General features: G+C 32.1%; 3 protein-coding genes across 5 annotated transcripts; all 3 read left to right on the top strand.

Moving 5' to 3' along the window:
* The first annotated feature begins 340 nt into the window (after positions 1–340).
* On the top strand, positions 341–2,988 carry LOC109788768 (SNARE-like superfamily protein). The gene is made up of 5 exons (XM_020347587.3): positions 341–538; positions 628–724; positions 934–1,012; positions 1,127–1,208; positions 2,672–2,988. Exons 1-5 carry the CDS (start codon positions 506–508, stop codon positions 2,810–2,812), a joined length of 432 nt encoding a protein of 143 aa, XP_020203176.1. The 5' UTR covers positions 341–505; the 3' UTR covers positions 2,813–2,988.
* A 1,636-nt stretch (positions 2,989–4,624) lies between these two features.
* LOC109788772 (putative protein phosphatase 2C 79) lies at positions 4,625–9,834 on the top strand. 3 transcript variants are annotated; one of them, XM_083073008.1, is made up of 5 exons: positions 4,625–5,106; positions 5,588–5,998; positions 6,623–6,978; positions 8,073–8,309; positions 9,143–9,834. In XM_083073008.1, exons 2-5 carry the CDS (start codon positions 5,680–5,682, stop codon positions 9,410–9,412), a joined length of 1,182 nt encoding a protein of 393 aa, XP_082929134.1. In that variant the 5' UTR covers positions 4,625–5,106; positions 5,588–5,679; the 3' UTR covers positions 9,413–9,834. The 3 variants fall into 3 exon arrangements, with proteins under 3 accessions (XP_082929134.1, XP_020203180.1, XP_020203179.1); XM_020347591.3 differs by having other exon boundaries at positions 4,637–5,106; positions 5,583–5,998; positions 6,611–6,978; XM_020347590.3 differs by having other exon boundaries at positions 4,639–5,106; positions 6,611–6,978.
* A 9,387-nt stretch (positions 9,835–19,221) lies between these two features.
* On the top strand, positions 19,222–25,216 carry LOC109788765 (V-type proton ATPase subunit B 2). The gene is made up of 15 exons (XM_020347584.3): positions 19,222–19,374; positions 19,453–19,512; positions 19,731–19,786; positions 19,920–20,018; positions 20,371–20,430; positions 21,156–21,267; positions 21,340–21,548; positions 22,334–22,462; positions 22,980–23,117; positions 23,334–23,484; positions 23,573–23,655; positions 24,289–24,336; positions 24,531–24,584; positions 24,674–24,757; positions 24,866–25,216. Exons 2-15 carry the CDS (start codon positions 19,455–19,457, stop codon positions 25,049–25,051), a joined length of 1,467 nt encoding a protein of 488 aa, XP_020203173.1. The 5' UTR covers positions 19,222–19,374; positions 19,453–19,454; the 3' UTR covers positions 25,052–25,216.
* Positions 25,217–25,843: the final 627 nt, after the last annotated feature.

The following is a 25,843-nucleotide window of genomic DNA, read 5'->3' as shown; positions in this document are numbered from 1 at the left end:
TAGATTTCTACCGATTTTCTTCATGCATGTTCAAGCCGTCTAAATTAAGAACACCTTGAAATAAAATTGATTGGGAAAATTTCATACCCTTGAAATAACTCAAATTTAATATATAAAAATAGAAATTGATATTATAGCATCATTTTGCAACTAAAACATCATATATGTGTGCAAATAAAACTTCACTCGATTCTCCTACTCCTTAGTAAAAAAAAAAAAAATACAATTAGAACTCATAAATGGAAAAAGAGAATGTAAAACTTAAAAGAAAAAGAAAAAAGAAAAGTAAAAAAGAGAGGTAAATAATTCTAAGGACTAAGGAGAGTTGCATAATGTGCAATTTTAATTCCGGTAGACCCATCCACACCAGAACACTGCCTACTGCGGTGGGTTGCTTCCTTCTCTTACAACCCTTTTCAATATTCAGTCCATCGATTCGGTGGGTGCGGGTGCAGCGTAACCGAGCTAGTCCCCGATCGGCGTCGGCACTCTGCCGGAGAACAACATGATTGTCTGCGTCGCCGTCGTCGGTCACCAGGTCAGTCTCCTTAACCTATCGCCGGTGAAATTGCCCGTTTTCTATCGCCGATCTAAACCCGAACTCTTCTTTCCCCTGGAATCGCGCAGAACAATCCGCTCTACATTCAGAGCTTCACGGAGGCCGATGACGCTCTCAAACTCCACCACATCGTCCATTGCTCGCTCGATGTCGTCGACGAGCGAGGTGCGTTTGCGTTTACTATGCTTTCGTCTTCGTTTTGGAACCCTAGGTTTTATGTTTTTGAGATTTTGAAGTTTTTTATGTTATGCGATATTTTGTTTTTGATGCTAATGGTTGTGATTTTGAGATCCTTAAGTTTAGTAAGAAAGGAAAAATCTGTACCTCAATTTTAGGGGTAACTCTGAATCTCATGGAATGTGTTTACTTGGCAGTGAACAATCCTAAAAAGTCTGGACCGATGCTTAATGAGACGTTTCTGGGACTGCTTTATCCTATTGAAAATTACAAAGTGTGAGTGCATTTGTTGTCTGTTAGAGAAATTTTATTTGATTTATCCTCGATCTAACAACGGAAAGTTTGTGGATTTGCCTTTTTTTATGTTTCATAATGAGATTTGATTTGCAGATATGGATATCTGACTAATACGAAGGTGAAATTTATCTTGGTGACCACGGATCTGGATGTTAAAGATGCGGATGTAAGAAATGTGAGTATATTTGGTGACCATTGATTGTTTTCTTTCATTTCCCTGGTGAAGTTTCGTGGAATTATGTTTTCTACTTAGAGAAGTTCCTTTGTCTTCATGAATGGAAGTAAATAACTCGTGAGGTAATAATGCTTTTAGCAATGATATTCAGTATATATTGAAGTAAATACTGATAGGTGGTACATTATTTTGATCCCAAGATTTTGGTCATAAGATATTGGATAGCTTGTCCTGTCATATAATTTAACTACTGATACCAATTATTTTTTAAGATTTGGAGCATATGTCAATTCTTATAGGAAATGATGATGTTTTGTTAAGCATGAGCAATGAATGGTGATTCGATGTTTAAAATTTGTGGTTGTTATTGCCATTGTACCTATTATACATAGAATTTGGCTTTTATTGGCACAGTTATCAAGTGGATGTTACGATAGAATGGGAAGCAGGGTATTAGTAGCCCGTACTGGTGATGATGGAAAACGCAAGGAGAGAGTATCTTAGGTATCTGAATTGTAACTACCTGCATCAGTGGCAGGAAGTAGGATTAGGAGGGCAAGGGAGGGAATCCGGTAGAATATAAAAGGAGGGTAGGAGAGTGTGGAGGGAATGGAACAATAGGTTGAGACATCACTACTCTTATCATTTATTTTTTATTCTTTCACTATTTGTACAGATCTTCCTCTGCACAGCTACCTCTTCAAAGTAGTGGTAGATAGAAAAAACTATGGCAAAATATTCTCTGTAGTCATGATCCTGTTAAGTGTTAACTTACGTGATTGAATTTAAGTTCAGTTACGAGAGAATTATTGACATATCATATAAAAGTAATTTAGTGTTTTAGGTGAGAGACTAGCATGTTTTAATATAGAGTCATTTTCATGGCTTCCCTTTGATACTCCACCATCTTCAAGGGATTTGATGATAGAAATGTGAAGGGATTGGTATGCCCTTTTGTTGATGGTTTTTTCTTGTTTTGTTTTACTTTGTTCTCTAAGGCATTCTAGTGTTTGGTAATAATTTTGTTTTATTTAAATTAAAAAGCTTGAATTAGTTTTTTTTATTTTTTATTGTTGACACAAATGTTTCCCACTTTCACTTAAGAATATGACATTTTCGTGGTTCCTGGCTGTCATTTTCTTCATTGATGAAATTGTTGCTTTTGTTTCTGACTTTAGTTGTTAATTTATAAGAGCTCCTATATGATTTCTTTCAATAAGGTACTTAAATTTTTTACTATTTTCAATATCACTATGTTATTATATTTGTTTCGTGTGCATTTTCTTGTTAATAGCATACTAATGGGTAATATTTATAGGATATATGAATACGCGGATTTAGCTACTTCTTTTCATTTTGTCTCATCACTCGAGAGAGATTTTAACCTCCTATGAAGTATTATACTATTTGATGTAGTTTTCTCCTTGCTAACTTAACTTCTGGTGGATTGTACTACTGTACAGTTTTTCAGGAGGTTCCATGCTGCATACGTAGATGCAGTTTCAAACCCATTCCATGTGCCAGGCAAAAAGATAACCTCCAGAACTTTTGCCGAAAGAGTGAGCACTATTGTCAAGTCATTTGGCTTTAGTTCTGCTGGGTGAACAACTATAATTAGTGCTAGTATGATGTTTTGTTGATATCTGGCACAATTTTTTTTATATTATTATTCTAAGCTCTTGCCTTGTAGTTTTAGCAGTGGTATAACGCTTAGGAACATTTTGAACATAATTTTGTGTTGAATTGTCATATTCAAATTGAACCGTCACATTTGCAAGAAGGTTGTTAGCTTGAACTAAATGACTAACGTTTAACCAAACTCTGTTGACTTAAGAATTATCTTTGGGATAGACACTGACTATGTGTATCTTGGGGTGCTCTAGTCAGTTGTTACCCATTGGAAAAGGAGAGCGTTACTATAGGATAGAGCGAATAGACTCCACGGCATTTACACCATATTCTCAATGAAGACTCTACCAAGATGCTGAAATTTTGATCACGTATTTACTAATTTCCTGAAGGCATATGTAGCGTACTTAGCCAATGGGGCTTTTGTGAGGCAAAAATATTTAGTCGAGACACATTTTTACCAAAGTTAGAATTGTGGTGAGGAAATTCCGTTTTCAAATTGATACAAACCCCCCTGAACCTTTGGTATATTTCATTCCGAAACACTACTAGTAGTAGTTCATGTGAGTTTAGTTTTCTTTTCTATGAAACAATTTTTTTTTTAAGTTTTACTGCAATAATTATCAGCTTTACGATTTTATCCCTCGCCAACTGTCACCAACAAATCTACAGGTTGACGATAAGCTAATACAACCTTCAGAGAACTTGAACGAATCCATTATTTCAATTTGAACTCATCTAATAAGATTCATGAAATATTTTCTTATCCCTTGCCTATAATCTATATGCTAGGGGAGAGTCATGCTCGAAGATACCTAACTAAACCCTTCTATGGCAACGGTTTTGGACTTCTACTTAGGTGAAGCCTCTAACTAGTCAACTGTATAATCAACTGACCAAAATATGTAACTACGGTCCTTAACAATCACTTGGAATATTGACTCGGAACATGGATTTAAGTAAAGTGTTTAAACAACTCCTTTCTACATGGATTTTAGTCAAGTTTTACAACAACTCCTTTCACAATCAAATTGGTCCCAACATCACCTAAAAAATGTGATATTTTAGACTTGGACCTCTTATGTATGAAATTTGTTTTAGATCTCATCTTATTTAGGTTAAATAGAGTAGGTTTACTAAAGAAAGATTTTTTCAAGTTTTAACACTTTTTTTTCTCTTAAATATGTTTCTAATATCTCAAATTTAAGATAAATTTATTTTTGGTCTCTCAAATTTATAAATTAATTTTAGTTTTTATAATTTTTATAATTTTTTTTAATCTTTTAGATTACCAATAATGTATTTAAAAGTGATAAGTTGAGATAATTATATACTATCAATTAGGTTTAATATGATGTTTTCATTAATAAAGACATTAGTTAGTATAAAGACTGACATAATTTTTTTTGAAATTACATAAATTAAAAAATTAATTTTAAATTTGAAAAACTAAAAACAAGGATTAATGACCGCTGGTGAAATAAGCAATTTTCCAAAATGTATCACGAGATTTTTACTTAGATTCTTATCAAAATATCTGACATCAATATTTTATCTTTTTATTTTTTATTTTTAAATAAAGACCGAAATTTTATTAGCTAGGAATGTCACGTAAAATAATAAATCCGCATTTTTTTTCTACTTCACTTGCTAACACACAGCTCTTTCGTGTCACCCACCTATAAAGGAGACACGTGTACCATTCTAGATATTTTAAAAGCTGTAAAACACCAGATATTCCACGTGTCCTGATGCGGTTCCTTTTTCATTGAATGCCCACACCATTGACTAAACCCAAAATGAGTGGGAATTGGTTTTTATCATATAAATTATAAACTATCATCACATTGCCCATCTTACATGCATCATTGTCTCTCTCACCGCTCTGCTTTGCTGGCTTTCAGTTCTCCATTGTTGGCCTTTTATGGGGCTTGTCTGCTGAACTGAAGAAAAGCAAAAGGAAAGGGTTTCAGTTTAACTAATTTTCAACAAAATAAAATAACTTAAGTTTCAATTTTTAATTCCTCCATGTACCTCTTCATCAATATTTTTTCCCACCATCTACATAGACAACACAACTAGATTGCAGCATAGACAGTGGTACACACATATATAAAAAAGAAAGAAGAAAATCAACCCCACTTTGTTTTTTATTTTGATTTGTTGGATCCACAGATCTACTGGTTTCACATACTCTTAATTTGATCATTCTCTTCTTCAACTGGAGCATCATCCAACATAGCTTCCAGTCAATAGTCTAATTGTTGGGGTGAGATATCTCTTCTGATTATTTTATTTTTTCTATATGTATATACTTGATCAAAAAGCTACTTTGTTGTCTTTATTGGCTTTTATGAAGATTAGTATGAGTTGGGGTTTCATTTCCAATGTGAATGTGAAATTTCCAATGAGCCGACCAAAATGAGGAATAATGTTTTTTAAAACTCTTCTTTCGAAATACAAGACAAAAAAAAGAAGTATAAGTTTCACCTCTTCCTCTTGATTGAGTTTTTCATATAGTTGGAGGCTGTACTTGGTTATAGTTTTTGTTGTGAACTCGTGATTAAAAAAAGTAATAAAAGCAAGAGTTTTGATCGGAAAAGCTAGTTTCTGTCTCAGATTACGATTCATCATTCATCCTTTAGAAGTTGGCTTCTTTTATTTGAAATTGCACCTTAATTTGATATCATCAGTAGTTTTGTATTTGTGCTTGTGGATTGATCATTGTGGTAGTGACTGTTGTAGTGCAGGATCATAGTGGCTGAATATTCTTGGGGGTGAAGTTGTTCTTGGGTGATTGATAGATGTGGAAACTTCTGAAGGTTGTGTGGCAAGATGAGGGATGTTATCAGAGTTGATGAACTATTTGACGGCCTGCTTTCGACCAAATTCAAGTCGATACGTGCACACTGGTTCAGATGCTGGAGGTAAACAGGATGGACTCTTGTGGTACAAAGACTTGGGGCAGCACTTACATGGCGACTTTTCAATGGCTGTGGTCCAAGCCAACAACTTGCTGGAGGATCAGAGCCAATTTGAATCAGGCAGCTTGAGCTCCAGCGATTCCAGTCCTTATGGTACCCTTGTTGGTGTCTATGATGGGCATGGAGGGCCCGAGACATCGCGGTTTATCAATGATCACTTACTTCACCATCTCAAGAGTAAGCAACATGAAGATTTGTGAATGCTTAAAGTCTTTTTCTTTGTTGGCATAGATTGTACTTGTTCCTTTGTCATATTTTCCTTTCCTTCCAATTCCGAACATTATATAGTTATTACTACAGTGAGCTGTGGGTGTAAAGATGGACTCAAGTGGCTCGAAAGATTAGATAGTAGAAGGGTTTGTATTATGCTGCCTATTTTGATATCAAAGAGACAATTTTTTTGCTTTGTGAAACCAAATAGATGTTACTAAGGGATTTATTTTCTTTATTTTTGTTCTTACCTGAATAGATTGTTTGAGCATCACAAATGACTTAATACGGTTTCATTCTTTTGTGCAACATATGGTGGCTAGGGATGGTTTTTATTCCTAGTACTTGTTTCTCCTTTCATTATATCAACTATATGCAAGTTATAGCATGAAAAAGATTAATATACACGCAGAGTTGAAATTATGGAAATTGTGGTTTTTGTCTTTGCCTACCTCACCTAGTAGGATAAAGCTTTTTGTTGTTTTCCCGGGTATTTGCATGATCAATGAAGGATTTAGCGTTGTTTTGATCGTTCTCTGCATAATTTCAAATTATTCATGCTTAATTATTAAATTTCAGGATTTACTGCAGAGCAACAATCAATGTCAGTGGATGTAATTCGCAAGGCAATCCAAGCAACAGAAGAGGGATTTATGTCACTTGTTGCCAGAGAGTGGTCAATGAAACCACAGATTGCAGCTGTTGGATCATGTTGTCTTGTTGGTGTTATTTGTAATGGAACCCTTTATATAGCAAATCTCGGTGATTCCCGTGCTGTTTTGGGGAGAGCAGTCAAGGCAACTGGGGAGGTTTTAGCCATGCAATTGTCACCAGAGCATAATGCATCAATAGAGTCCGTTAGACATGAGTTGCAATCTTTGCACCCTGATGATCCAAACATTGTTGTTTTGAAGCATAATGTGTGGCGTGTGAAGGGCCTTATACAGGTACAACTACAATTCTATAGCGGATAAAATTTGTTTTCTATCTGATAGATGCTATTTATCTACACTAGGTGCTACAAGCACATTTAGATTGACAATTGATTCCTAAACTCTCGAAGCATTAACCTCACCTCCTAATAGCATTTTAAATTTTAATATTTTAGTATTGGATGCAAATTTTTCAGTTTTAAGAATGCAATATCATGTTCTGAGGATACGAAGAATATCTAAATAATATAGGAACTATGCTATATTAAAAGGATGGGGAATGGCATGAGATAGTAAAAGAACTGAGAAATTATGGTGTCAATTTTGTGTATGGAAGAAGGCCCTAGTTATTTCTCCCGACATCAATGGATTTTTTATGCAATTCAGCTTAATAGCGTTAACATTTAATTTGTTAATGGTATTCAAAATGACTCTATATTACCAGAAAACTCTCATTTGCATGGAATTGCGAAATAAGATTTCATAGAACAATAAAGGAATTGCCCTAAATTTTGTCGGCATCTCTAGGTGCTGCAATTTTCTTTTCATATTGTTTTTTACAATAGAACTCCTGAAGCTATAAGTGTACAAATACTCAAATTCCCCCAGCTTAATGTAATTTTGTTATGGCAACTTCTTTTGTTTTTATTTTGATTTGATAAGAATTTAATTTATTGAAGCTGAATGTGCATATTGAGATGTCTATATTATTCAGTAAAAATTAGTAACTATTTTTTGTTTTTCCATTTTCTTGCAAATAACTTGGACCTTGAGTCTTGAGATTGTCACGTCACGTCTAATTCTTTTCTTGATCCTTACTGATAATCCTTGTATTAAGCTTTATGAACTCTCTCACTTTTTATTTTAGGACATATCAACTTGATTAATTTACTTCTCAAATCTCTTTATACTTCTTTCTGTTTTGCTCTACAACATATCCATCTCTCCGCCTGCAAGCAAAAGCATTTGAAATTTTAACTAATAACAAAATAGTTTTAGTTGTCATTTCTTGTGTTATCAGCATAAGCAGCATAGCTTGACTTGGAGCATTTTTTCCCATCTCTTCTTTTATTGTATTGCTTAACTTCTAAAACCATTTTACCTTGCAGGTATCTAGATCTATTGGTGATGTATATCTGAAAAAGCCCGAGTTCAATAGAGAACCTCTATATGTAAAATTTCGACTTCGTGAGCCATTCAAAAGGCCAATATTGAGCTCAGAACCATCGATATCAGTACACCAGTTGCTTCCACATGATAAATACGTTATTTTTGCATCTGATGGGCTTTGGGAGCACCTTAGCAATCAAGAAGCTGTTGATATAGTTCAAAATAATCCCCGGCATGTAAGATACATATTTGAATATGTCTATACTGGATATTGTTATACCATTTTTGTGTCAGATTAAAATGGATAAATTATGGTTTAGACTAAAATGACAAATAAAATAATGTGGAATTTTTCTTGTTCCTGTTTGTCCTAGATACTTTAACTTGGTCTTCTGGTCATGGTTTATTGCATGTGTCATATCTTGAACGTGTTTGTACCTTTTTTTTTGGAGGGGAGGGGGGGGGGGGGGTGGGTATTTCACTATTTTTGGATGTATGGATGAAATGACAGTCTTTAGGGATCAATAGAAACATTAACCAAGTTTCATTTCCAGTAAGTGGAGTCTGCTGCATGGATTCTACCTCAACATTGTTATGCTCGATCTTGAATCATGAAGCCCTGTGCAGAGCCTATTTGGATAGAAGTTAAAAGTGTTTTTGAGAGTTTTTCTCTTGAAATAAATTTTTTATTTTTTGTAGAGTTCTCTAAAATCCTTCTAAGCTTGTATCTAAAAAGATTCTTAACTGGTTTCTATAATTTCTTTCCTGTGTAGGAGCCCCACCAACTCTTGACTTGGATAACTCTTGCAAAATAACCAACCTTCACTTATCGTATAGAGCCATTTGCTTATATTGAGTGCTTTTAGTACATCGGTCTTGAAGCCACACCAAATCTGTTAGATAATCACTTCACGACCTGGCACATAAAATCCTATCTAGATTTATATTTGTCTTGGAAACAACTTAAAGCTATTTAGTTGGGAATTTTAGATGGTGAAAGTTCTGAAGCATGTCAAGTAGCTAGCACGATACAAAACAGATTTATGATTTACCTCTATCATTTTCTCAGGGTATTGCAAGGAGGCTAGTGAAAGCTGCCCTTCAAGAAGCAGCAAAGAAGAGAGAAATGAGATATTCAGATCTAAAGAAAATTGACCGCAGCGTTCGTCGGCATTTCCATGATGATACTACTGTGATTGTTGTGTTTATTGACTCAAATCATGTGAGTAGGGCAAGCTCTGCCAAGTTTACTAATATTTCGGTTCGAGGGGGAGGTGTCAACCTTTCTCTTAACGTACTGGCACCTCGTACAACACCAATAAAGGCTAGTGCTACCTGATTTAAGTTGTATCTTTGTCTTTGATGTATCATTTTCATGTGTCAATACCAGGTATATTCGAATGAAGAATGTCAGCAACACACTCATTGGGACATATTCTTTTTAACACACTATCTATTATTGTTTAGAAGTTACAAAATCATGATTGAGACTCATTAGATAAGTAATGGGACTCACAAAATTTTATTATTTATAATAAATTTCGATTTCAGCATTTAGTAGAAAGTGTGTACAAAAGTATTTGTTAGTTAGTGTGTTGCTAACATATCTCATTTCAAATAGCAACAAGAAGTGCAACAAGAAGCGCGACACTTCAATTCTTTAAATGTGAAACTGTAACTTGAATACTTGTGTTTAGGTTATTTCCCACAATTCTCAGAAGAGATATTCAGATGATCATTATAAGAGTTGTCTTTGCATCATTTTGTCTTGTTCACCATTTCCCCCATTGTTTTGGTAATTGTCTAATGATGTTTAATGTTCTTTTCAGCTTTATATACTATATAGTGTTATGTGGTAGATCCCTTCAAGGAGATAGGATAATCGCTGTAAAAGGTAGTATTGTGAAGGGATTTAAATAAGGAGAAAATTGCACTCACCTCCCTTGAGATCTTTCTAAATGGCACATACCTCTCCCTTAGTTTTTTAAAAAATCACTCACCTCTTTTAAGATATATAACACCGTTAGCTAAGAAGAGAAGGAGAAAAAATAAAAGTTGGTTCAGATTCTGCTAATCTCCATCTTTTATTTTTTGACCGTGTTTTCTTTATTAAAACATTTGGACTTCTATAATCTTTTGTAACACTTACAGGTTAAAATGTTAACTATGATAAAGCTGTCACACATGTAATAGTAAAAAATAAAGAAGATCCTTTTTGGTTGATATGGGAGAAAAAAGTTGAAACAACAGAATGCTTTCCATCAAACAATGAACTAAGTAAACGAAAAGAAAAAAAGAGAGGAAGATATTAGTGCGTGGGTGGATATACACTTATACTTTCTAAGTATGGTTAAGGGTTGTGATATGTTGTACAATTTTATTTTGAATGATTACAGTAAGGGTGGTGTTGTGTGAAGAGACCGAGAGGAGAATATGATTACAATGTATTGTGTGATGTGAAAAAGAAATACAAAGCACACGCTTTTATAATTTGAGTTGGAATTGAATAAGAGTTTTATTCATGATATTTGTATTAATAATTTGTTTTTATCTTAATAGTGTTATTTTATCCTGGAGTGTATTATTTACATAAATAAATAAGGAGTTTAATATTTACTTAAAATTTAGATGGGTGTGAATTATATTAAGAGATTTAAGGGGAATTGAGTACAATTTTCCTTAAATGAATGACATTTTCAAATAAATGCTATAGATGTTTTCATGGTCAAATTTGGTAAGGATTTATTTATATAATATGTCGGTTTGACTCTTTTCAAGTGAAAATGTAAGAGGCATCTACTTCTACTATTGATTGAAGTTAATTAAGATGTTATGATATTTTTTAGTAATCATGGTGGGAAACATCCATCAACTTAGATTACATGATACTTTAATTGAAATAAATGGTAGATGCATCCTTAACTTTTCACATTACACATTCATCTTAGAATAGCTAAGTGCATTGTCTTAAATCTTATAGAATGTAATTTTTCTTAAAAAAAATATAAATAAATAGAAATAGAAAATGAAAACAGGTAAAAATATTTTTTAAAATTATTTTTGTTCAAAATTAAGACTTTGTTTGATTACCATTTTGAAAAGCAATTCAACGTTTTCTTAAATATACTAATAAGAGGTGACTCTTTGAAAATGATATCGTTAATAAATCAACCCCAAACACTTAAAGAAGAATCTTTGCTGAAAATAAAAGAGAATGAGAAAACTATCTTAGCCAAAAAAAAAATATTACTTTGGAAATAACTTTTAAAATTTTATAGATTTTGAATGAAAAATTAATTAAAAAATGGTTTTTAAAACAAAAAAAAAAGAGTAATAATGAAGTCAAATATGTTCCAAATAGCTATTCAAAATTTCTTACTTTTTCAATAAATTTAATTTAATTCACTCAACAATCTTCTACAATATTGATTGTCTAGTCTGATAATCTCAAGTTTCATGTATATATACACACAAGACTATGCATAGCTCAACTATCGTAAACTTTGAGTTTATTTAACAAAATATTTGAAAAGATTGTAAATTTTTTATTATTTTATAACTTAATTTTATCAAAATAAATATGATTGATACACAAGTTTATTATAAAAATTTATAACTTATTTTTTATAAACTAATTGATATATGTAATTGTGTTCAATACTTGTCAAATAGAATTTTCTCCATTAAAAGATATAGTAAAAGATACATATATATATATATATATATATATATACTCATTAATAATAAATAAATAAATAAATATATATATATCAAATATAAACCAAATAGAAATATTTATTTGATCTATTTTGTTCAATTAAAGCTTAAGAAGAAAATTACAAAAAGACTTTAAAATGTCTAAATTTTTCTAATAATTGATTGCCACCAAAGGCATAGACCAATTAAAAAGAAATTGTTTTCAGTGGATCTTCCAAAGTTGTAACTTTATATGGGTCTCCTATTTTTATTATCAACTATGGTCCATAGACAATATCCTTGCAATTCCGGACATGCTTTTTTGTATTATTTTATTATTTTATATTATATTAAAAAAGACGCGACATGAGAACTTTTTAAAAGACCACTCATTTGAATATTACTTATTTTTGTCCAAACACCAATTATAAATGAGAACAAACATCCTTTATACACAGTGAATGTGATTGCAATTAGAAAATTGAGTTTCCTATGATTTTCTTTTAAAAATCAACATATCTCTCAGATAAAATTAAAGACTAATTCTTTTAAGGATTAATTTTTTTAAAAAAAGAATTAACCTCCTCTGACAAATATTTTTTACACATTTATATTAGAGGTCAAATTTCTAACAATATACTTTAAAAATAAAATTATTTATCAATTATATCACATCTTATTAATTTCTTAAAAAAAATTTCTTTTAAACATTATTCACTATTTATAGAAGAATCGATTAATAATTATTTATTTTATAAAAACATTCTACAAGCATATACACATGTAAAATTATTACTAATCAATGATTTTAAGTTCAAAATTTTTATTATTTGTAAAAATTATAATAATAACAATAAAATTTAAGTTTAAAACCTCGTGGAATTATGATAAATATTTTAAAAAAAATCACCCATAATAATTTTATTTTAAATGAACTTAGGGAGCAAAGTGCATCATTCAAATTATTTTATATTTTTCTTTCTGATGTATCAAAAAAAATAAATTATTTTACACTTTTCAAAACATACTTCTTAGAATAATGTATTTATAAAATTAATTTATAAGATGAGAATTATTTTTTATTTATATATATTTTTAATTATTTTATCTCTAATAAAGAGATAAAATTTTCTCTATAATACTTAAAAGCATTTTGAAAAATGGCACGCAAATAATATATTTTCTCGTAACGTAAGGGAACAGCAGATGTGCTTCTTTCAATTATTTTGTACTTTCAAAACATAATTAGAAAAGAAAAACAGAAAGAAGGTCACATGTAGGCAAATTCAATGATTTTGTACTTTTCAATCATAATGAAAAAATAATAATAAAAAATTCACTGCAGCTAAAGAAACTTTTATTAAAATGTGTATTAGGGGTGAGCAACGGGTGGGTTTGGTCGGGTTCGGGTGAAAAATGTCCAACCCGTTGTAAATCGGCTTTGAAAAAATGTGACCCATATCCGACCGACTGAGCTTTCGATTTGAGGCGATTCGGGTTGAAACGGATTCGGATTTAAGCGGGTGGGTATAATCGGGTTTGAATTTTTTTGTAGACCAATTTATCTTAACGAAGATGAAGCTTAAAACGATAAAAAATATTTTTAAAATAGTGTATAAACATAGAATGAAGGTGACAATAGATGGTGTAAATAGATTCGTAGTTGAAACATTTACAAACTAAAGAAGCAAAAATAAAAGATAACAAAATTCATAGTTGTTACATGGAAAAGAAATATAAAGTTAGATTACAAAACCATAAGAAATCACAGTCACACAAAATGTACTCAAAATGAAGATAAGAAGATGGAAAAGAAAGACAAAGAAAGAAGCAAAAAGATAACTCTAAAAATGGACTAGTGTGTTGAGAAGTTGAATGAGGAAGGAGAAGACAAAATAAATATCTAAGTTATGAGAAAAAGGAAAAAAATAAGTTACAAATTGATGGCTATATTATACTTGAAATAAAGACTTTTAAATTTGGACCATTGTTTAGTTATACAAAAGTAATAAAAATTTAAACTTATCTCATTTTCGGTTGGGTTCGGTTTTTAGCGGGTTTAAAAATTCAAAACCGAACCCGCCCAATATAACCCGTATAAAATCAAAATTTTAACCCGATTTACCCATAAGACCCGCCCGAACCCACCCAAAAGCAATATTTTTTTTCGGGTTTTTCGGGTTCGGTTCGGGTGTCGGTTTAATGCTCACCCCTAGTGTGTATGTAACATTGGATTCACTTTTTAGTTTAATGGGTACGTGATTTCTGTGAAAAATTACTTTACACCAACAATTAATTAACTTTCTATTTTTTCACCTTAGATAGTATTATTTTAATTAAATAAAAGATAAAAAAGGAATTAGATTTTGAAATGTGACAATGAGACAAAGGAGAATGATGGGCACAAAATTTGGAAATTTGAGTTTTGAGTTAAGAAAGAATGAGACAAAGGAAAATTACTAGAAAAAAAAAAAAAAAGAGAAGTTAGTATGAGTTCTAAAGTATGCAACAGGCCTTAGAAAATGGTTAATATGAACGCATTTCTTATTATTAAATAAATCTTATATTGACTTTACTTAAAAAAGTGCAACCTGAATATATTTTTTTTAGTGAAACTCAAATGAAATTCAATTAATGGTAAATAATATATTAAGGAAGTCTAGTGTAACGACCCGTCATGATCTCTACAATTAGTGGAATCGCACTAAAACTAGTTAACTAAAAGAATATTAAATTGGATAACACATACATACAGGCATAGATATAAAAATCAAAATAACTAAGTTTCTGTATACAAAATAAAGCACCATATATGTACAGTCATCCCAAAATATTTCTTAGTGCCGGTCAAGCACAGACAAAAAAATCGTTACCCAAAATGGTAACTCAAAACACGAGGCTCAAACTCCCCGTCTCGCAGCGGTCACCTCTACTCCAAGCTATTCCTGACCTGCTCCCATACCAAGTATGATCATCACAGTCCCACCACATGGAAACAGAAGGGTAAGCTAGAGTTCAAAAATCAATCATACTGGTACAGAATAAAATCTATACAACACATGCATCCCAATCAAGTCCCAAAGGAACCTTCCAACCCAATCAATCATCCATTCATCAATCATGAAGTCAAACACCATATACTTCATCATCATAACAATCATGCAATACATGCAACTCATGACAGATATCCATGCATATCAATCATCTAATGCGTCGTCACGCATACACCTAGGAGATCTCCATAACAATAGAGCTGTATAAGTGACATTCCATCCTACCGAAACCACCCCAACCGTTTTCACGCCCAATGCGCCCGCTCGGTCACAGCTAAACAGGATATAATCCTCACTCGGGTTTTCTCGGATGATGTCACTTACACAATTGGAAGTCCATATCCACCGTCAGGTATAACATAGCTGGGTACGGGCTTACCACGACCTTGGCATGCATAACCAAGTCAATTGTGGAGTTCGCCCACCGACTATCCGCAAGGATCCACGCACCTTCCCGAGTACTTGGTTAAGGGAATAACTCTCGACCTCATACCCCGCTCTAACACTAGCTAAGGACTTAGAGGAGACTCACCCAACCCAGTGGCCTATCTGAGCACCACTCTCATATATCAGTGGCATATCCAAGCACCACTCTCAAGAGACTCTATGTGAGCTCTTCCAGTTCGAAAATATTTTTCCTCTCCTCAAGTCCTAGGCTAGACTCATGCCATAGACATCACATGCAATCATGCATCATACATCATAATGGTCTGCCCACCATCATGATCAACAATCATACACATGTCATAAAACATCACATGCAATAATGCATCATACATCATAAATGATCTACCCATCATTATGATCAATAAACATACTCATATGAACACATATACACATGTCATATCATATTCAAACATTCATACGTATCATCACAAAGCATACATATGAATCATACTTCACCATACATCATATATCATACATACATGATCTAAAACGTCGACTTTAAACATGCATAAGCATCAATTTAAATTAATTATTTATAAACATATTTCTGCACAGCACAGTTAGCTCGCGCCTGACCTAACACCAACCCAAGAGCTCTAAGCTCTTCCACGCCCGACGCGCTCAACCTACGTCCGGCCTAATCCCAGTCAGAGAATTTTCAAAAACTCTCATCCAAGCCACATGTAAACACAAAACACAATACATAGGCTTCATACAACTCGAAATAAACTTAAATCTTATATGCATTCAACCTATGCATCACAATCATCAAAATCCTCATTTTTCTCAAAACCCCAAAAATGAGATTTTCTTCAATCCATCTATGGATTCTCAACATTCATGCTCCTATTGAGTTTCTAAACTCACATGCAATCTAAACAACAAACATTTTAGCTTCCCTCACCTGAAGATTGGCTCAAATAGCCAAAAATTGACAAGAAGTAGAATTCTCCTTCGTAGCTCAACGCGAAACTTCAATCTACCCAAAACAAGCTTTCTAATATGAATTTCAAGAAAAGACAGAAGGCATTAGTGATCTAGAGGAGAAAATGAATCATACAGAGAAATTTGGGAGAGAAAGGAACTCACAGACCTAGAGACCTTCTCTCTAAAAACTCACATTCTCCTCACTGCCCACAACCCCTATTTATAGACATTCCGGAGTGGCCAGAACGGCCTGTACCGAATCCGGAACAGCCCGTTCTGCACCTCTTCATCATGGGCAAAAATCACATGCAGAACGGCCCGTTCTGGAACTCATCCAGAACGGCCCGTTCTCCATTCAGAACGGCCCGTTCTCCATCCAGAACGGCCCGTACTCCCCTCCAGAACAGCCCGTTCTCGATCCAGAACGGCCCGTTCTCCAACTAGAATGGCCCGTTCTCAACTACAACTTACAGGTCAATTTAATAACTTGGAACGGTCCGTTCCAAATTGGGAACGGTACGTTCTGGGCTACTAATTCACCTATATTAAGCTTTCTAAAACAACTTACTACGTTACATCTAGAAATTTTTTATTATACATCTATAAATTGATAGTAAGAAATTGAAAATTTTATTAAAAATAAATATTTATAAAATTTAAAATATTGATATAATATATTTAATGCTTTCATATATATATATATATATATATATATATATATATAGGTAGGATTCACGTGAATATACGATCCAAGAATAAACAATTCCAAAAGTTTATGATATAACATTATTAACAACATTGTACTTTAGCTTCAAGTCTTCTTTAAGAATTGTTTGTGCACTTTAGCTGACCAATGTTCATCTGTCCACCTAGGTTATAGTTTTATAGATGAGCTGAAACAACAACAATAATAAATTTTTTTTATCATAATTAATTGCTTGTGTCACTAATGAAGTACATATTTTTATATTCTATTATAAATCATTTTAACATTCATACTAAATTTTAAAACTGAGTATTTTCTATTGATAAATTTTATTAAAAATATTGAAATTCTTTTTTTACAATTGTTTTTAAGCAAACTAAATGGTCAATTATAACCTTGTAGTTAACTTTTTTTTTTTCTTTTTTAACGATCAAATACTATTTGTACATGTAACAAGAAAAAACACTCTTTGGACATGTATGGGAATGAATTTTTTCTAAGAAATAAATGATCATTTCTTTTGTAAAATTTGTCCTGGAAGGTGGATAAAATAAATAATTTTGTTTTCTAAAATAAGTAAATTCCAAACATATATTTCATATTGCTTTATGAAATTAATGTTGACTTCCTTTTTTATTTTTTAACATAAATATGACATTGGTATGAATTATTAATTAATTATTGATGACCAATTTTTATTGAAAAAATTGATTAATTACTTTTAATGAATTTTTTTTTAATTGTAATTTATTTTCATACATAAAATCTGAATTTGAAATTTCTTTAAAGAAGATTTTTAGTATCACCCTCGAAGTAATAACTTATTAATAAACTACTATTTCCTTTACAAGTTAAAAGTGTCTTAAATAATTTTTAAAAAGTTTCACATCTTAAAGTAAGTGTAAGTACTTACCGATAAAAAAAAGTGAGTACATATTTAATGAATGTTGATGGACTAATCTTGCTATAATTTCTAATAATAATGATTTTAATTTCTATTATTGTTGTGGACCACTTAAGAGCCCAATGTATCAATTGGGCAAATTGACATTTATTTTAAGATCCAACACCGAGTTAGCATCCAAACCATTTGAATTGGCCTTAATCCAAACCTAATACTTGCTTTAGTTCATGACATTTAATGTTTGATTATTGGATGTTATAATTTCAACTTTTTCATCAATCTTGCTACATCTCTCGGGTGATCGAAGGTGACTAAGAGATTAGCTTGTATCATATCACTATTTTTTTTTAATAATTAAGATATTAATATGAAGTGTTTATTATAAGAATAGTAATTAATTTTCATTGAAAACCATAAATATTATATGAATATTTTTATTTATCTAACATTACATTTATGATGATAGTCACCTAAAAGAAATAATACAACCATACATTATTTATAAAAGACAAATATTAATTTTGACTTGTCATTATTTTTTAATCATTTTAATTTTTCATAAATCAAATTTGCAATCTAATTTTTGATTGATGAAAATTAACATAAATTATAAAAATTGTTAATTTAAATAGTTTGACACTTTAATCAATATTAAATTTTTCTTTAAACATAAAATAATAATTAAAAATATCACTTTATTTTAAATAAGCTGACTCTTGAAAATAGGTTAAAATAATGAAACTTTGCCTCCAATGTCATTCCATAAAACTACACTTAAAGAGAACTTTTGTGTACAAAAATGAATTAAATATGTATTTTTAATTTATGACAATTTTTGTTTTAATTTTTGAATATTTTTTTTTACTAATTTTAATCTATGAACATTTCTCAATTTTCACTTTGAGTCCTTAAACTTTTTTTGTCAATATTTTGGTTCCTAGTATAAAATTTTGTTTGTTCATGAAAAAATTTTAAAGACTCAAATTAAATAAAAGTTGTTTAGGAAATAAAAATAAAAATTAACAAAAGTTCAAAAATTAACAAAAAAAAATTAGTTTTAGAATTTAATAGAAATACACTGATGGTGTAAAATAATTTTACACGGTTATAAAATGAGTTGATTTTAACAATAAATATCTAACAAATTATACAAATCATAATTTATAATTAAAAATCAATTTAAAACATTTTATACTCATAATACATCACATTAAACTCTAAGTTTTATTATTAAGGAAAAAAATATACATGTTCAAGATGTACAAAATACACAACACTTTTAATTTCAAAAAGAATATAACTTCAACAGCAAAAATTATGTTTTGCAAATTTAGATCAATCATTAGTATATGTGAAGATATATGTATATAGAAAGAAAAAAATTTATGTCACTGGTTTTGAAATTAATAATAATAGTAAAACATATATTTTAATTATTATCCGTCTCTGACAATAATTGTTATTTCGAGGATGGTTCCTGAATTTGTTTGGCCCATCTATTAGATCTGTCACACATCTCTCTCTTCCTCTTCAGATCAGTTACGCTCTTCAAATCAATCTCTTCTCAGGTTACTCTCTTCATTCCTTCAATTCCTCTTTTTCTCAATCACTCTTAACTTTTTGCTTTGCTGCGCCTCAATTTCCAGAAATGGGTGTGGCAAAAAACATTCATGATGCCGAGGAGGGGACCTTGGAGATTGGAATGGGTCAGTTTCGTTTCCCTATTCACCTATTTTGCGTTACTTTTGTTCTTCTGATTCTGGATATATGCATCAGTTTTTCAGAAATCTAGAAACCGCCATGTTTGATGATTGTCATTATGAGAAGAGAAAGAAAAAAAAAAAAAAAGACATTTTTTGAAGGGCTGTTGAGTTGATTAAGTTTTGAAATTGATAACTTCATGAATTGTCTGTTTGTGCTGCAGAATATAGAACTGTGTCTGGTGTTGCTGGGCCATTGGTCATTCTTGATAAAGTTAAGGTAATCACTAGAGTGTGATACCCCATCTGCCATTCTTGCTTGTTGCTTATTCTAAAAGTTTGAACTTTTCTCAATGAAGATGTTCCACTTTCTTTATGTTGTGACTGAATTTTATGTTGATCAACTGCATCAGGGACCAAAATTTCAGGAGATTGTTAATATTCGCTTAGGGGATGGAACTACTAGGCGTGGACAAGTGCTGGAAGTTGATGGTGAAAAGGCTGTTGTTCAGGTGAGTGCCTACTGCCTTCTTCCTAACTGCCTAGCGTGTCTCTTATCATCTGTTTTGCTTCTTTTGAGACTAGGTGATTGTAGTTGTATATATCATGAGGAGATACTTCGCCCTTATTTTTGATAGAATGATGCCCTCATTTTATTATGTTGCCTATTACCAAATATTCTAGGAATCTGTTGTTTCTCAATCTTTATGAGTTAGCAAGAAATCGTTTATTGTTGTCTTCTTTGTTCATGTGGTTGTATTGACTTCAATAGCAGATTTTTTTTTTGTCTGTTTTGTTTTATCCTTAGCTGCTGCTATCACAAACAGTGGGCTTGTTTATTTACCGTTTTGTACCATTCACCAGGTCTTTGAGGGTACATCTGGGATTGACAATAAATTTACAACTGTCCAATTTACTGGAGAGGTATTGACTCTTTATTATTATTATTATTGTCTACTTTATTTCAAAATTAAATGTAAAAATTTTTGTATGCAAAATTTGTTCAGAGTATTTTGTCAATGGATATGTTGATTGGTGACTTGGTTCAGTCACATTGTGGTTCTATGTGATGACCAAGATAGCATGTTAACTATTAGTTTGAGAGTTTTATTTTGGTAGTTATTAATATATAATTTGGTCAATCAGTGCCTAGTCTTTCAATATTCTCTCTTCTAAATTATATTAGTGAATAAATAAGAGAAATCATAGTATAGAATAGTAATCCCACAAGCACGGCTAAACTTTAGTTGGGAAAACAAAACAGTGAAGGGTGGTTTCCTTGTTATCAATATTGATTACATTACCTGTCAATTAACTTCATTAAATGGAAAAATTTATATTACTAATTTGTTTTTATTGAGAAGATAGCTTCCTAGAAGAAAATAGAACAGAAATTGTGATTTTCCAAATTTGTGGCATTTGAAAGTTTGGCTTCTGTCTACTATTTACATATTAAATTTGTTCTAGAAGGATAATTTCCCAAGTTTTATTCCTTTCAATCTGATCACCTTATGATTACTTTATCCCATTGTACCAATTTATCCATTTTATTGATTATTGAATCCTTTTTCATTTTGATTCTTTGATTTGCTTTCAATAAGTTTAACTGTTAACTCCAATTTTTTCTCTACTATTATTTCTGTTCACAGGTGTTAAAAACTCCAGTATCACTGGACATGCTTGGCCGCATTTTCAATGGTTCTGGGAAACCAATTGATAATGGTCCACCCATATTACCTGAGGCTTACTTGGACATATCGGGTATATAATTTCTTTGAAGTCTGAATATGTATGTTTATCATTGCCTTTTTTAATATTTCCCCTGTAATTCAGGAAGTTCCATCAACCCTAGTGAGAGAACCTATCCAGAGGAGATGATACAGACAGGAATATCTACCATTGATGTCATGAATTCTATTGCCAGAGGTCAAAAGATCCCTCTATTCTCAGCTGCTGGTCTCCCCCATAACGAAATTGCTGCACAGATATGCCGTCAGGCTGGCTTAGTCAAGCGACTAGAAAAGTCTGATAATCTTCTCGAGGTATATCTAATATATTAAAAGTGAATTTACTATGTTAAATGCTCTTGAATTGAGAGTTTAGGACCTCACTTTTTGCTTCAATATTTTCTTTAGCATTGAAAATTCGAGTGTTTGCATCATTCAGCTGCACGTTTGTCTGTTTGAGGTCTTGAAAAGAAAGTGGACTTATTGGGCTGACCGCTTGTCCTTGGCTATAATTTTATCCTGCACCTCCTGTCAATGCTCCTTGTGCATGCATAACTTCAGTTGCAGATTTTACTGCAGTGGAAGAGTTGTGCCCTTTTATTTAAATAAATAAATTTTTAAATCTAGTTCATTCCTTCTACCTGTATTTACCAATAGTTTTGTTGCTTGGAGGTTTATATATTGGTGTCTGGTAGGTCTTTTGTAAGATATGGTTGCTTTCATCAATAAATGAGGATTTTAAAATGTGTGCACTGTTGAAGATTTCTATGAACAATTAAACTTTTATTGCTTGCATGACTATTAAGCATGTGATGTTTGAATCACTCTATCTTCTGGTTGTTTACTGGGGATTTTAAAACTTGTACTTAAATTACAGTTTACTGTTACCTACATGTCCTTAAAAATTGAAATTTCAATATTAGACGACCTTGCCTTTTGTTCTATTCCTTACAGATTATCTAGTTTTTTTTTTTTTTTTTTTTCTTTCTTATTGTCTTCAAATTAATATTATTATCTGCTTATTCATTTATTGGAACATTTTACCTCGCACTAAGATGAAGAAAGTGATTTTTCTATCAATCCTTGTTGACAATGTACAGGGCGGAGAAGAGGACAATTTTGCCATTGTGTTTGCAGCTATGGGAGTTAACATGGAGACTGCACAGTTTTTCAAACGTGACTTTGAGGAGAACGGCTCAATGGAGAGAGTGACCCTTTTCCTTAATCTGGTAGTCTTTAGAACCTATATGCAATTGTCTTTTGTTTCCACATCTTTTTGTTATTTCCTGCCTTCCCAATTTTATTCATCGTAATTTTGTCTACGTAGTTGTGACATTAAAGAAAAATATGGCTCTTGTTTGTACCAATATTGTCCAGAAATTGGAAGTACCAAAATATAATTTTATTTCATTTTTCCTTGGGATGTTACAATTATTCCTAGTCTGGATAGTATCAAAAGGTTATTGTATTCTGGTTTCTGATATATAATTAAGACTTTGACATATAGTTATAGCGATAAGATGTCCATGATTAGTACAAAACATATCCCTTGCCTCGTTAAGCTGAATTACTGGTAAAATTTTGAAAGAAAATGTTTAGGAAGTACCGATGGGTGAATGTGTGACCTACTGACCTTTCAATTGTTTTTATATGGATGATCATACTGTTGTTTATAAATTTTGATTTCATGACCTGTTTGGAGGAGCTAATCATTAAATTCTCTCTCGCTGTTGTGATTTATTACAGGCAAATGATCCTACGATTGAGCGTATCATCACTCCTCGTATTGCTCTTACTACTGCTGAATATTTAGCGTATGAATGTGGCAAGCATGTTCTTGTGATACTCACAGATATGAGTTCTTATGCTGATGCTCTTCGTGAGGTAATTTACCTTAAACTGTAACTTTTATAATGAGATGGCGAAAGAAAACATTCCCTTTGGGTAATAGTTTCCTTATTTATCTACAACTAATATTTTAGGCTTGCATAATTGCTAGTTGACATTTAATTATCTCTTTTTGAGTATAAGAAGTAATCAAGTATTTTTGCAAACGATTAGATTGACGATTGAACTATTAATCTCTTCTGGATCCTGTAGGTATCTGCTGCCCGAGAAGAAGTACCCGGTAGACGTGGGTATCCCGGATACATGTATACAGATCTTGCAACAATATATGAACGTGCTGGAAGAATTGAGGGGCGAAAGGGCTCTATTACACAAATTCCAATTCTAACCATGCCTAATGATGGTGATGAAATATTATTGAATGTTATCAGTTATCTTGCATAATTCTCTCTCAATTCTGACTGATTATCTTTCTTGAACTTCTTCTGTAGATATTACGCATCCAACTCCTGATCTTACAGGATATATTACTGAGGGACAGATATATATTGACAGGCAGTTGTATAACAGGCAGGTGGGTTCCATTGAAGCTTTTGGCTGTTATAAATATTGTATAAAATGCTGAGTTATGAATTTTGTACCAGAGAATTTGGTGCAGAATGAATCTTTACATTTGACAATTGATATTACTTGTAGAACAGTTCATTTTCCCCAACATGTAAATTTTCTTTTTATCCTTTCATGGCCTTAACAAGTATTTTGAAATGGTTTGATATATTTCGATTGACCCATTAAGTTAGTGCTTGGTGTGTGGATAGAACATCGCATTCTGTTCTGTTCTTTTGGTTCCCCCTTAGTAGAACCAAAATATACCCTATTTTTGTCTCATGTTCTATTCTATACTAATTTTAAAATGCGCCAAACATAAAAATAAAGCACATTTTCTGTTCCATCCTGTTTTAACACGTTTGCCAAACGCTAACAAAAATTAAGATGGAATGCTGTGACTACTAGGGTCACCTGTAATATCAATAGAGATTTTATTATGTTCATCCCTGCACTACTGTATAAATGAAACCATCCTTCTATTCCAATGATTTGCTCTATTCTTGACGCACTTAAGTAGGTATCAAATTCAAGCCAATTTGCAAATTGCTTACAAAATATTAGCCTGGAACTAAACATTCAATTCCTTTTGTACTGGCAGATATATCCACCAATCAATGTTCTTCCATCATTGTCTCGTTTGATGAAGGTGAGCTTAATCTTGTCTGTTTGATGTCAAAATTCCATCAACTGAAATATTAACTGAAACTCTTGGATGGGTTGAGTGATCCCTACCACTGGATTGCATCCAACAATCACTAAAAAATTATGGCTATTTTTACTTGGTTAAAGCAACATTACCCTTGTTGGTTCAAAATGTGAGTGATGAGGTTGCCTCTGCAGAGTGCCATTGGTGAGGGAATGACGCGAAGGGATCATGCTGATGTCTCCAACCAGGTCTGGTTTTGCTTTGCTTGTTTAGTGCATTCACATTGCTATTTTTTGTTTGTAAACCATCTCATTGGTGTTATTTTGTTTCTTTTCAGCTCTATGCAAATTATGCCATTGGAAAGGATGTCCAGGCAATGAAAGCCGTGGTCGGAGAAGAAGCACTTTCGTCTGAGGATCTGGTCTCTACCATTTTTCTCTTGGGATATTCTTGTTTGAGTACAGTGAGATTGTCCTTGAAGTGGTGAATGGTGATGGTACTAACTAAGTTTATTCTTTTTGATCAACAGCTGTATTTGGAATTTTTGGAGAAGTTTGAGAGGAAGTTTGTTGCACAAGGAGCTTATGATACACGCAATATCTTCCAGTCACTAGATCTTGCATGGACTTTGCTGCGGATTTTCCCTCGCGAGCTTCTTCATCGTATTCCTGCAAAAACTCTTGATCAGTTCTACAGCCGAGATGCCGGTAACTGATGATGTTATATAGCAAGGTGGTATACCTTAGTCAAATTCTCAATCAGCTTGTAATGACCGTGGCAATTGTTTTATTTCTTAGCTTTATCTCCCAACAATCCTTATTTCTTCTATCCAGCATATTTATTATATATAATAAAGGTTTGAGTCTGTTTGAGTGCCTCATATTTTGATTTCCTCAGCCACTTGGAATGAAGATCCCATAGATAGTTTATTTCCTGTGCCATTTTTTTTTCTGGGTGGTGGGGAAAATTGGTAGTTACCAGTTTGGGATGGCTTTTAATTTCATTGTGAGATATTCAGTGCTTTTGGGATTTTTGATTTCCCATGTATGTTGCTTGTTTCTTCAGTTTCATATGTTTTTCTTTTTTTTTTATTTGATTATTCAGAATATTGATAATCAGGACAGTGTCGTACACTTTTAATTTTTTAATTATTTATTGTTTTGCTTGATCAATAAGTGCAACGCGCATGAAATTTTTGGAGAACAGAATTTCATTTATCATTGTTGGGGGTAAGAAACATGCTCTTCCAAAAACTTGTTTTTGAATGCATATACATTCGTTTATTGACTAATAGAGTATATAATTGATAAATACATGCAACTTTTCTTACGGGTGTATTGGTTTAGGATTTTAAAAGATTTTTTTAAAATAAAAAAGTTCATTAGTATTTAATTAAGATTTTATATCACTTAAAAATAATCTAGTAATATTTAATCTGAATTTTAATTTTTTTAAAGAGTTTATTAAAATTTATTGGTATTTATTTGAAATTTTTTACAACTTAAAA

Source organism: Cajanus cajan, chromosome 4 (assembly GCF_000230855.2).
Source record: "Cajanus cajan strain Asha chromosome 4, NIPB_CcT2T_4, whole genome shotgun sequence".
Lineage (NCBI taxonomy): Eukaryota > Viridiplantae > Streptophyta > Magnoliopsida > Fabales > Fabaceae > Cajanus > Cajanus cajan.
The sequence above is the reverse complement of the archived record's forward strand: the minus strand, read 5'-3'. Positions and strand labels throughout refer to the sequence as shown.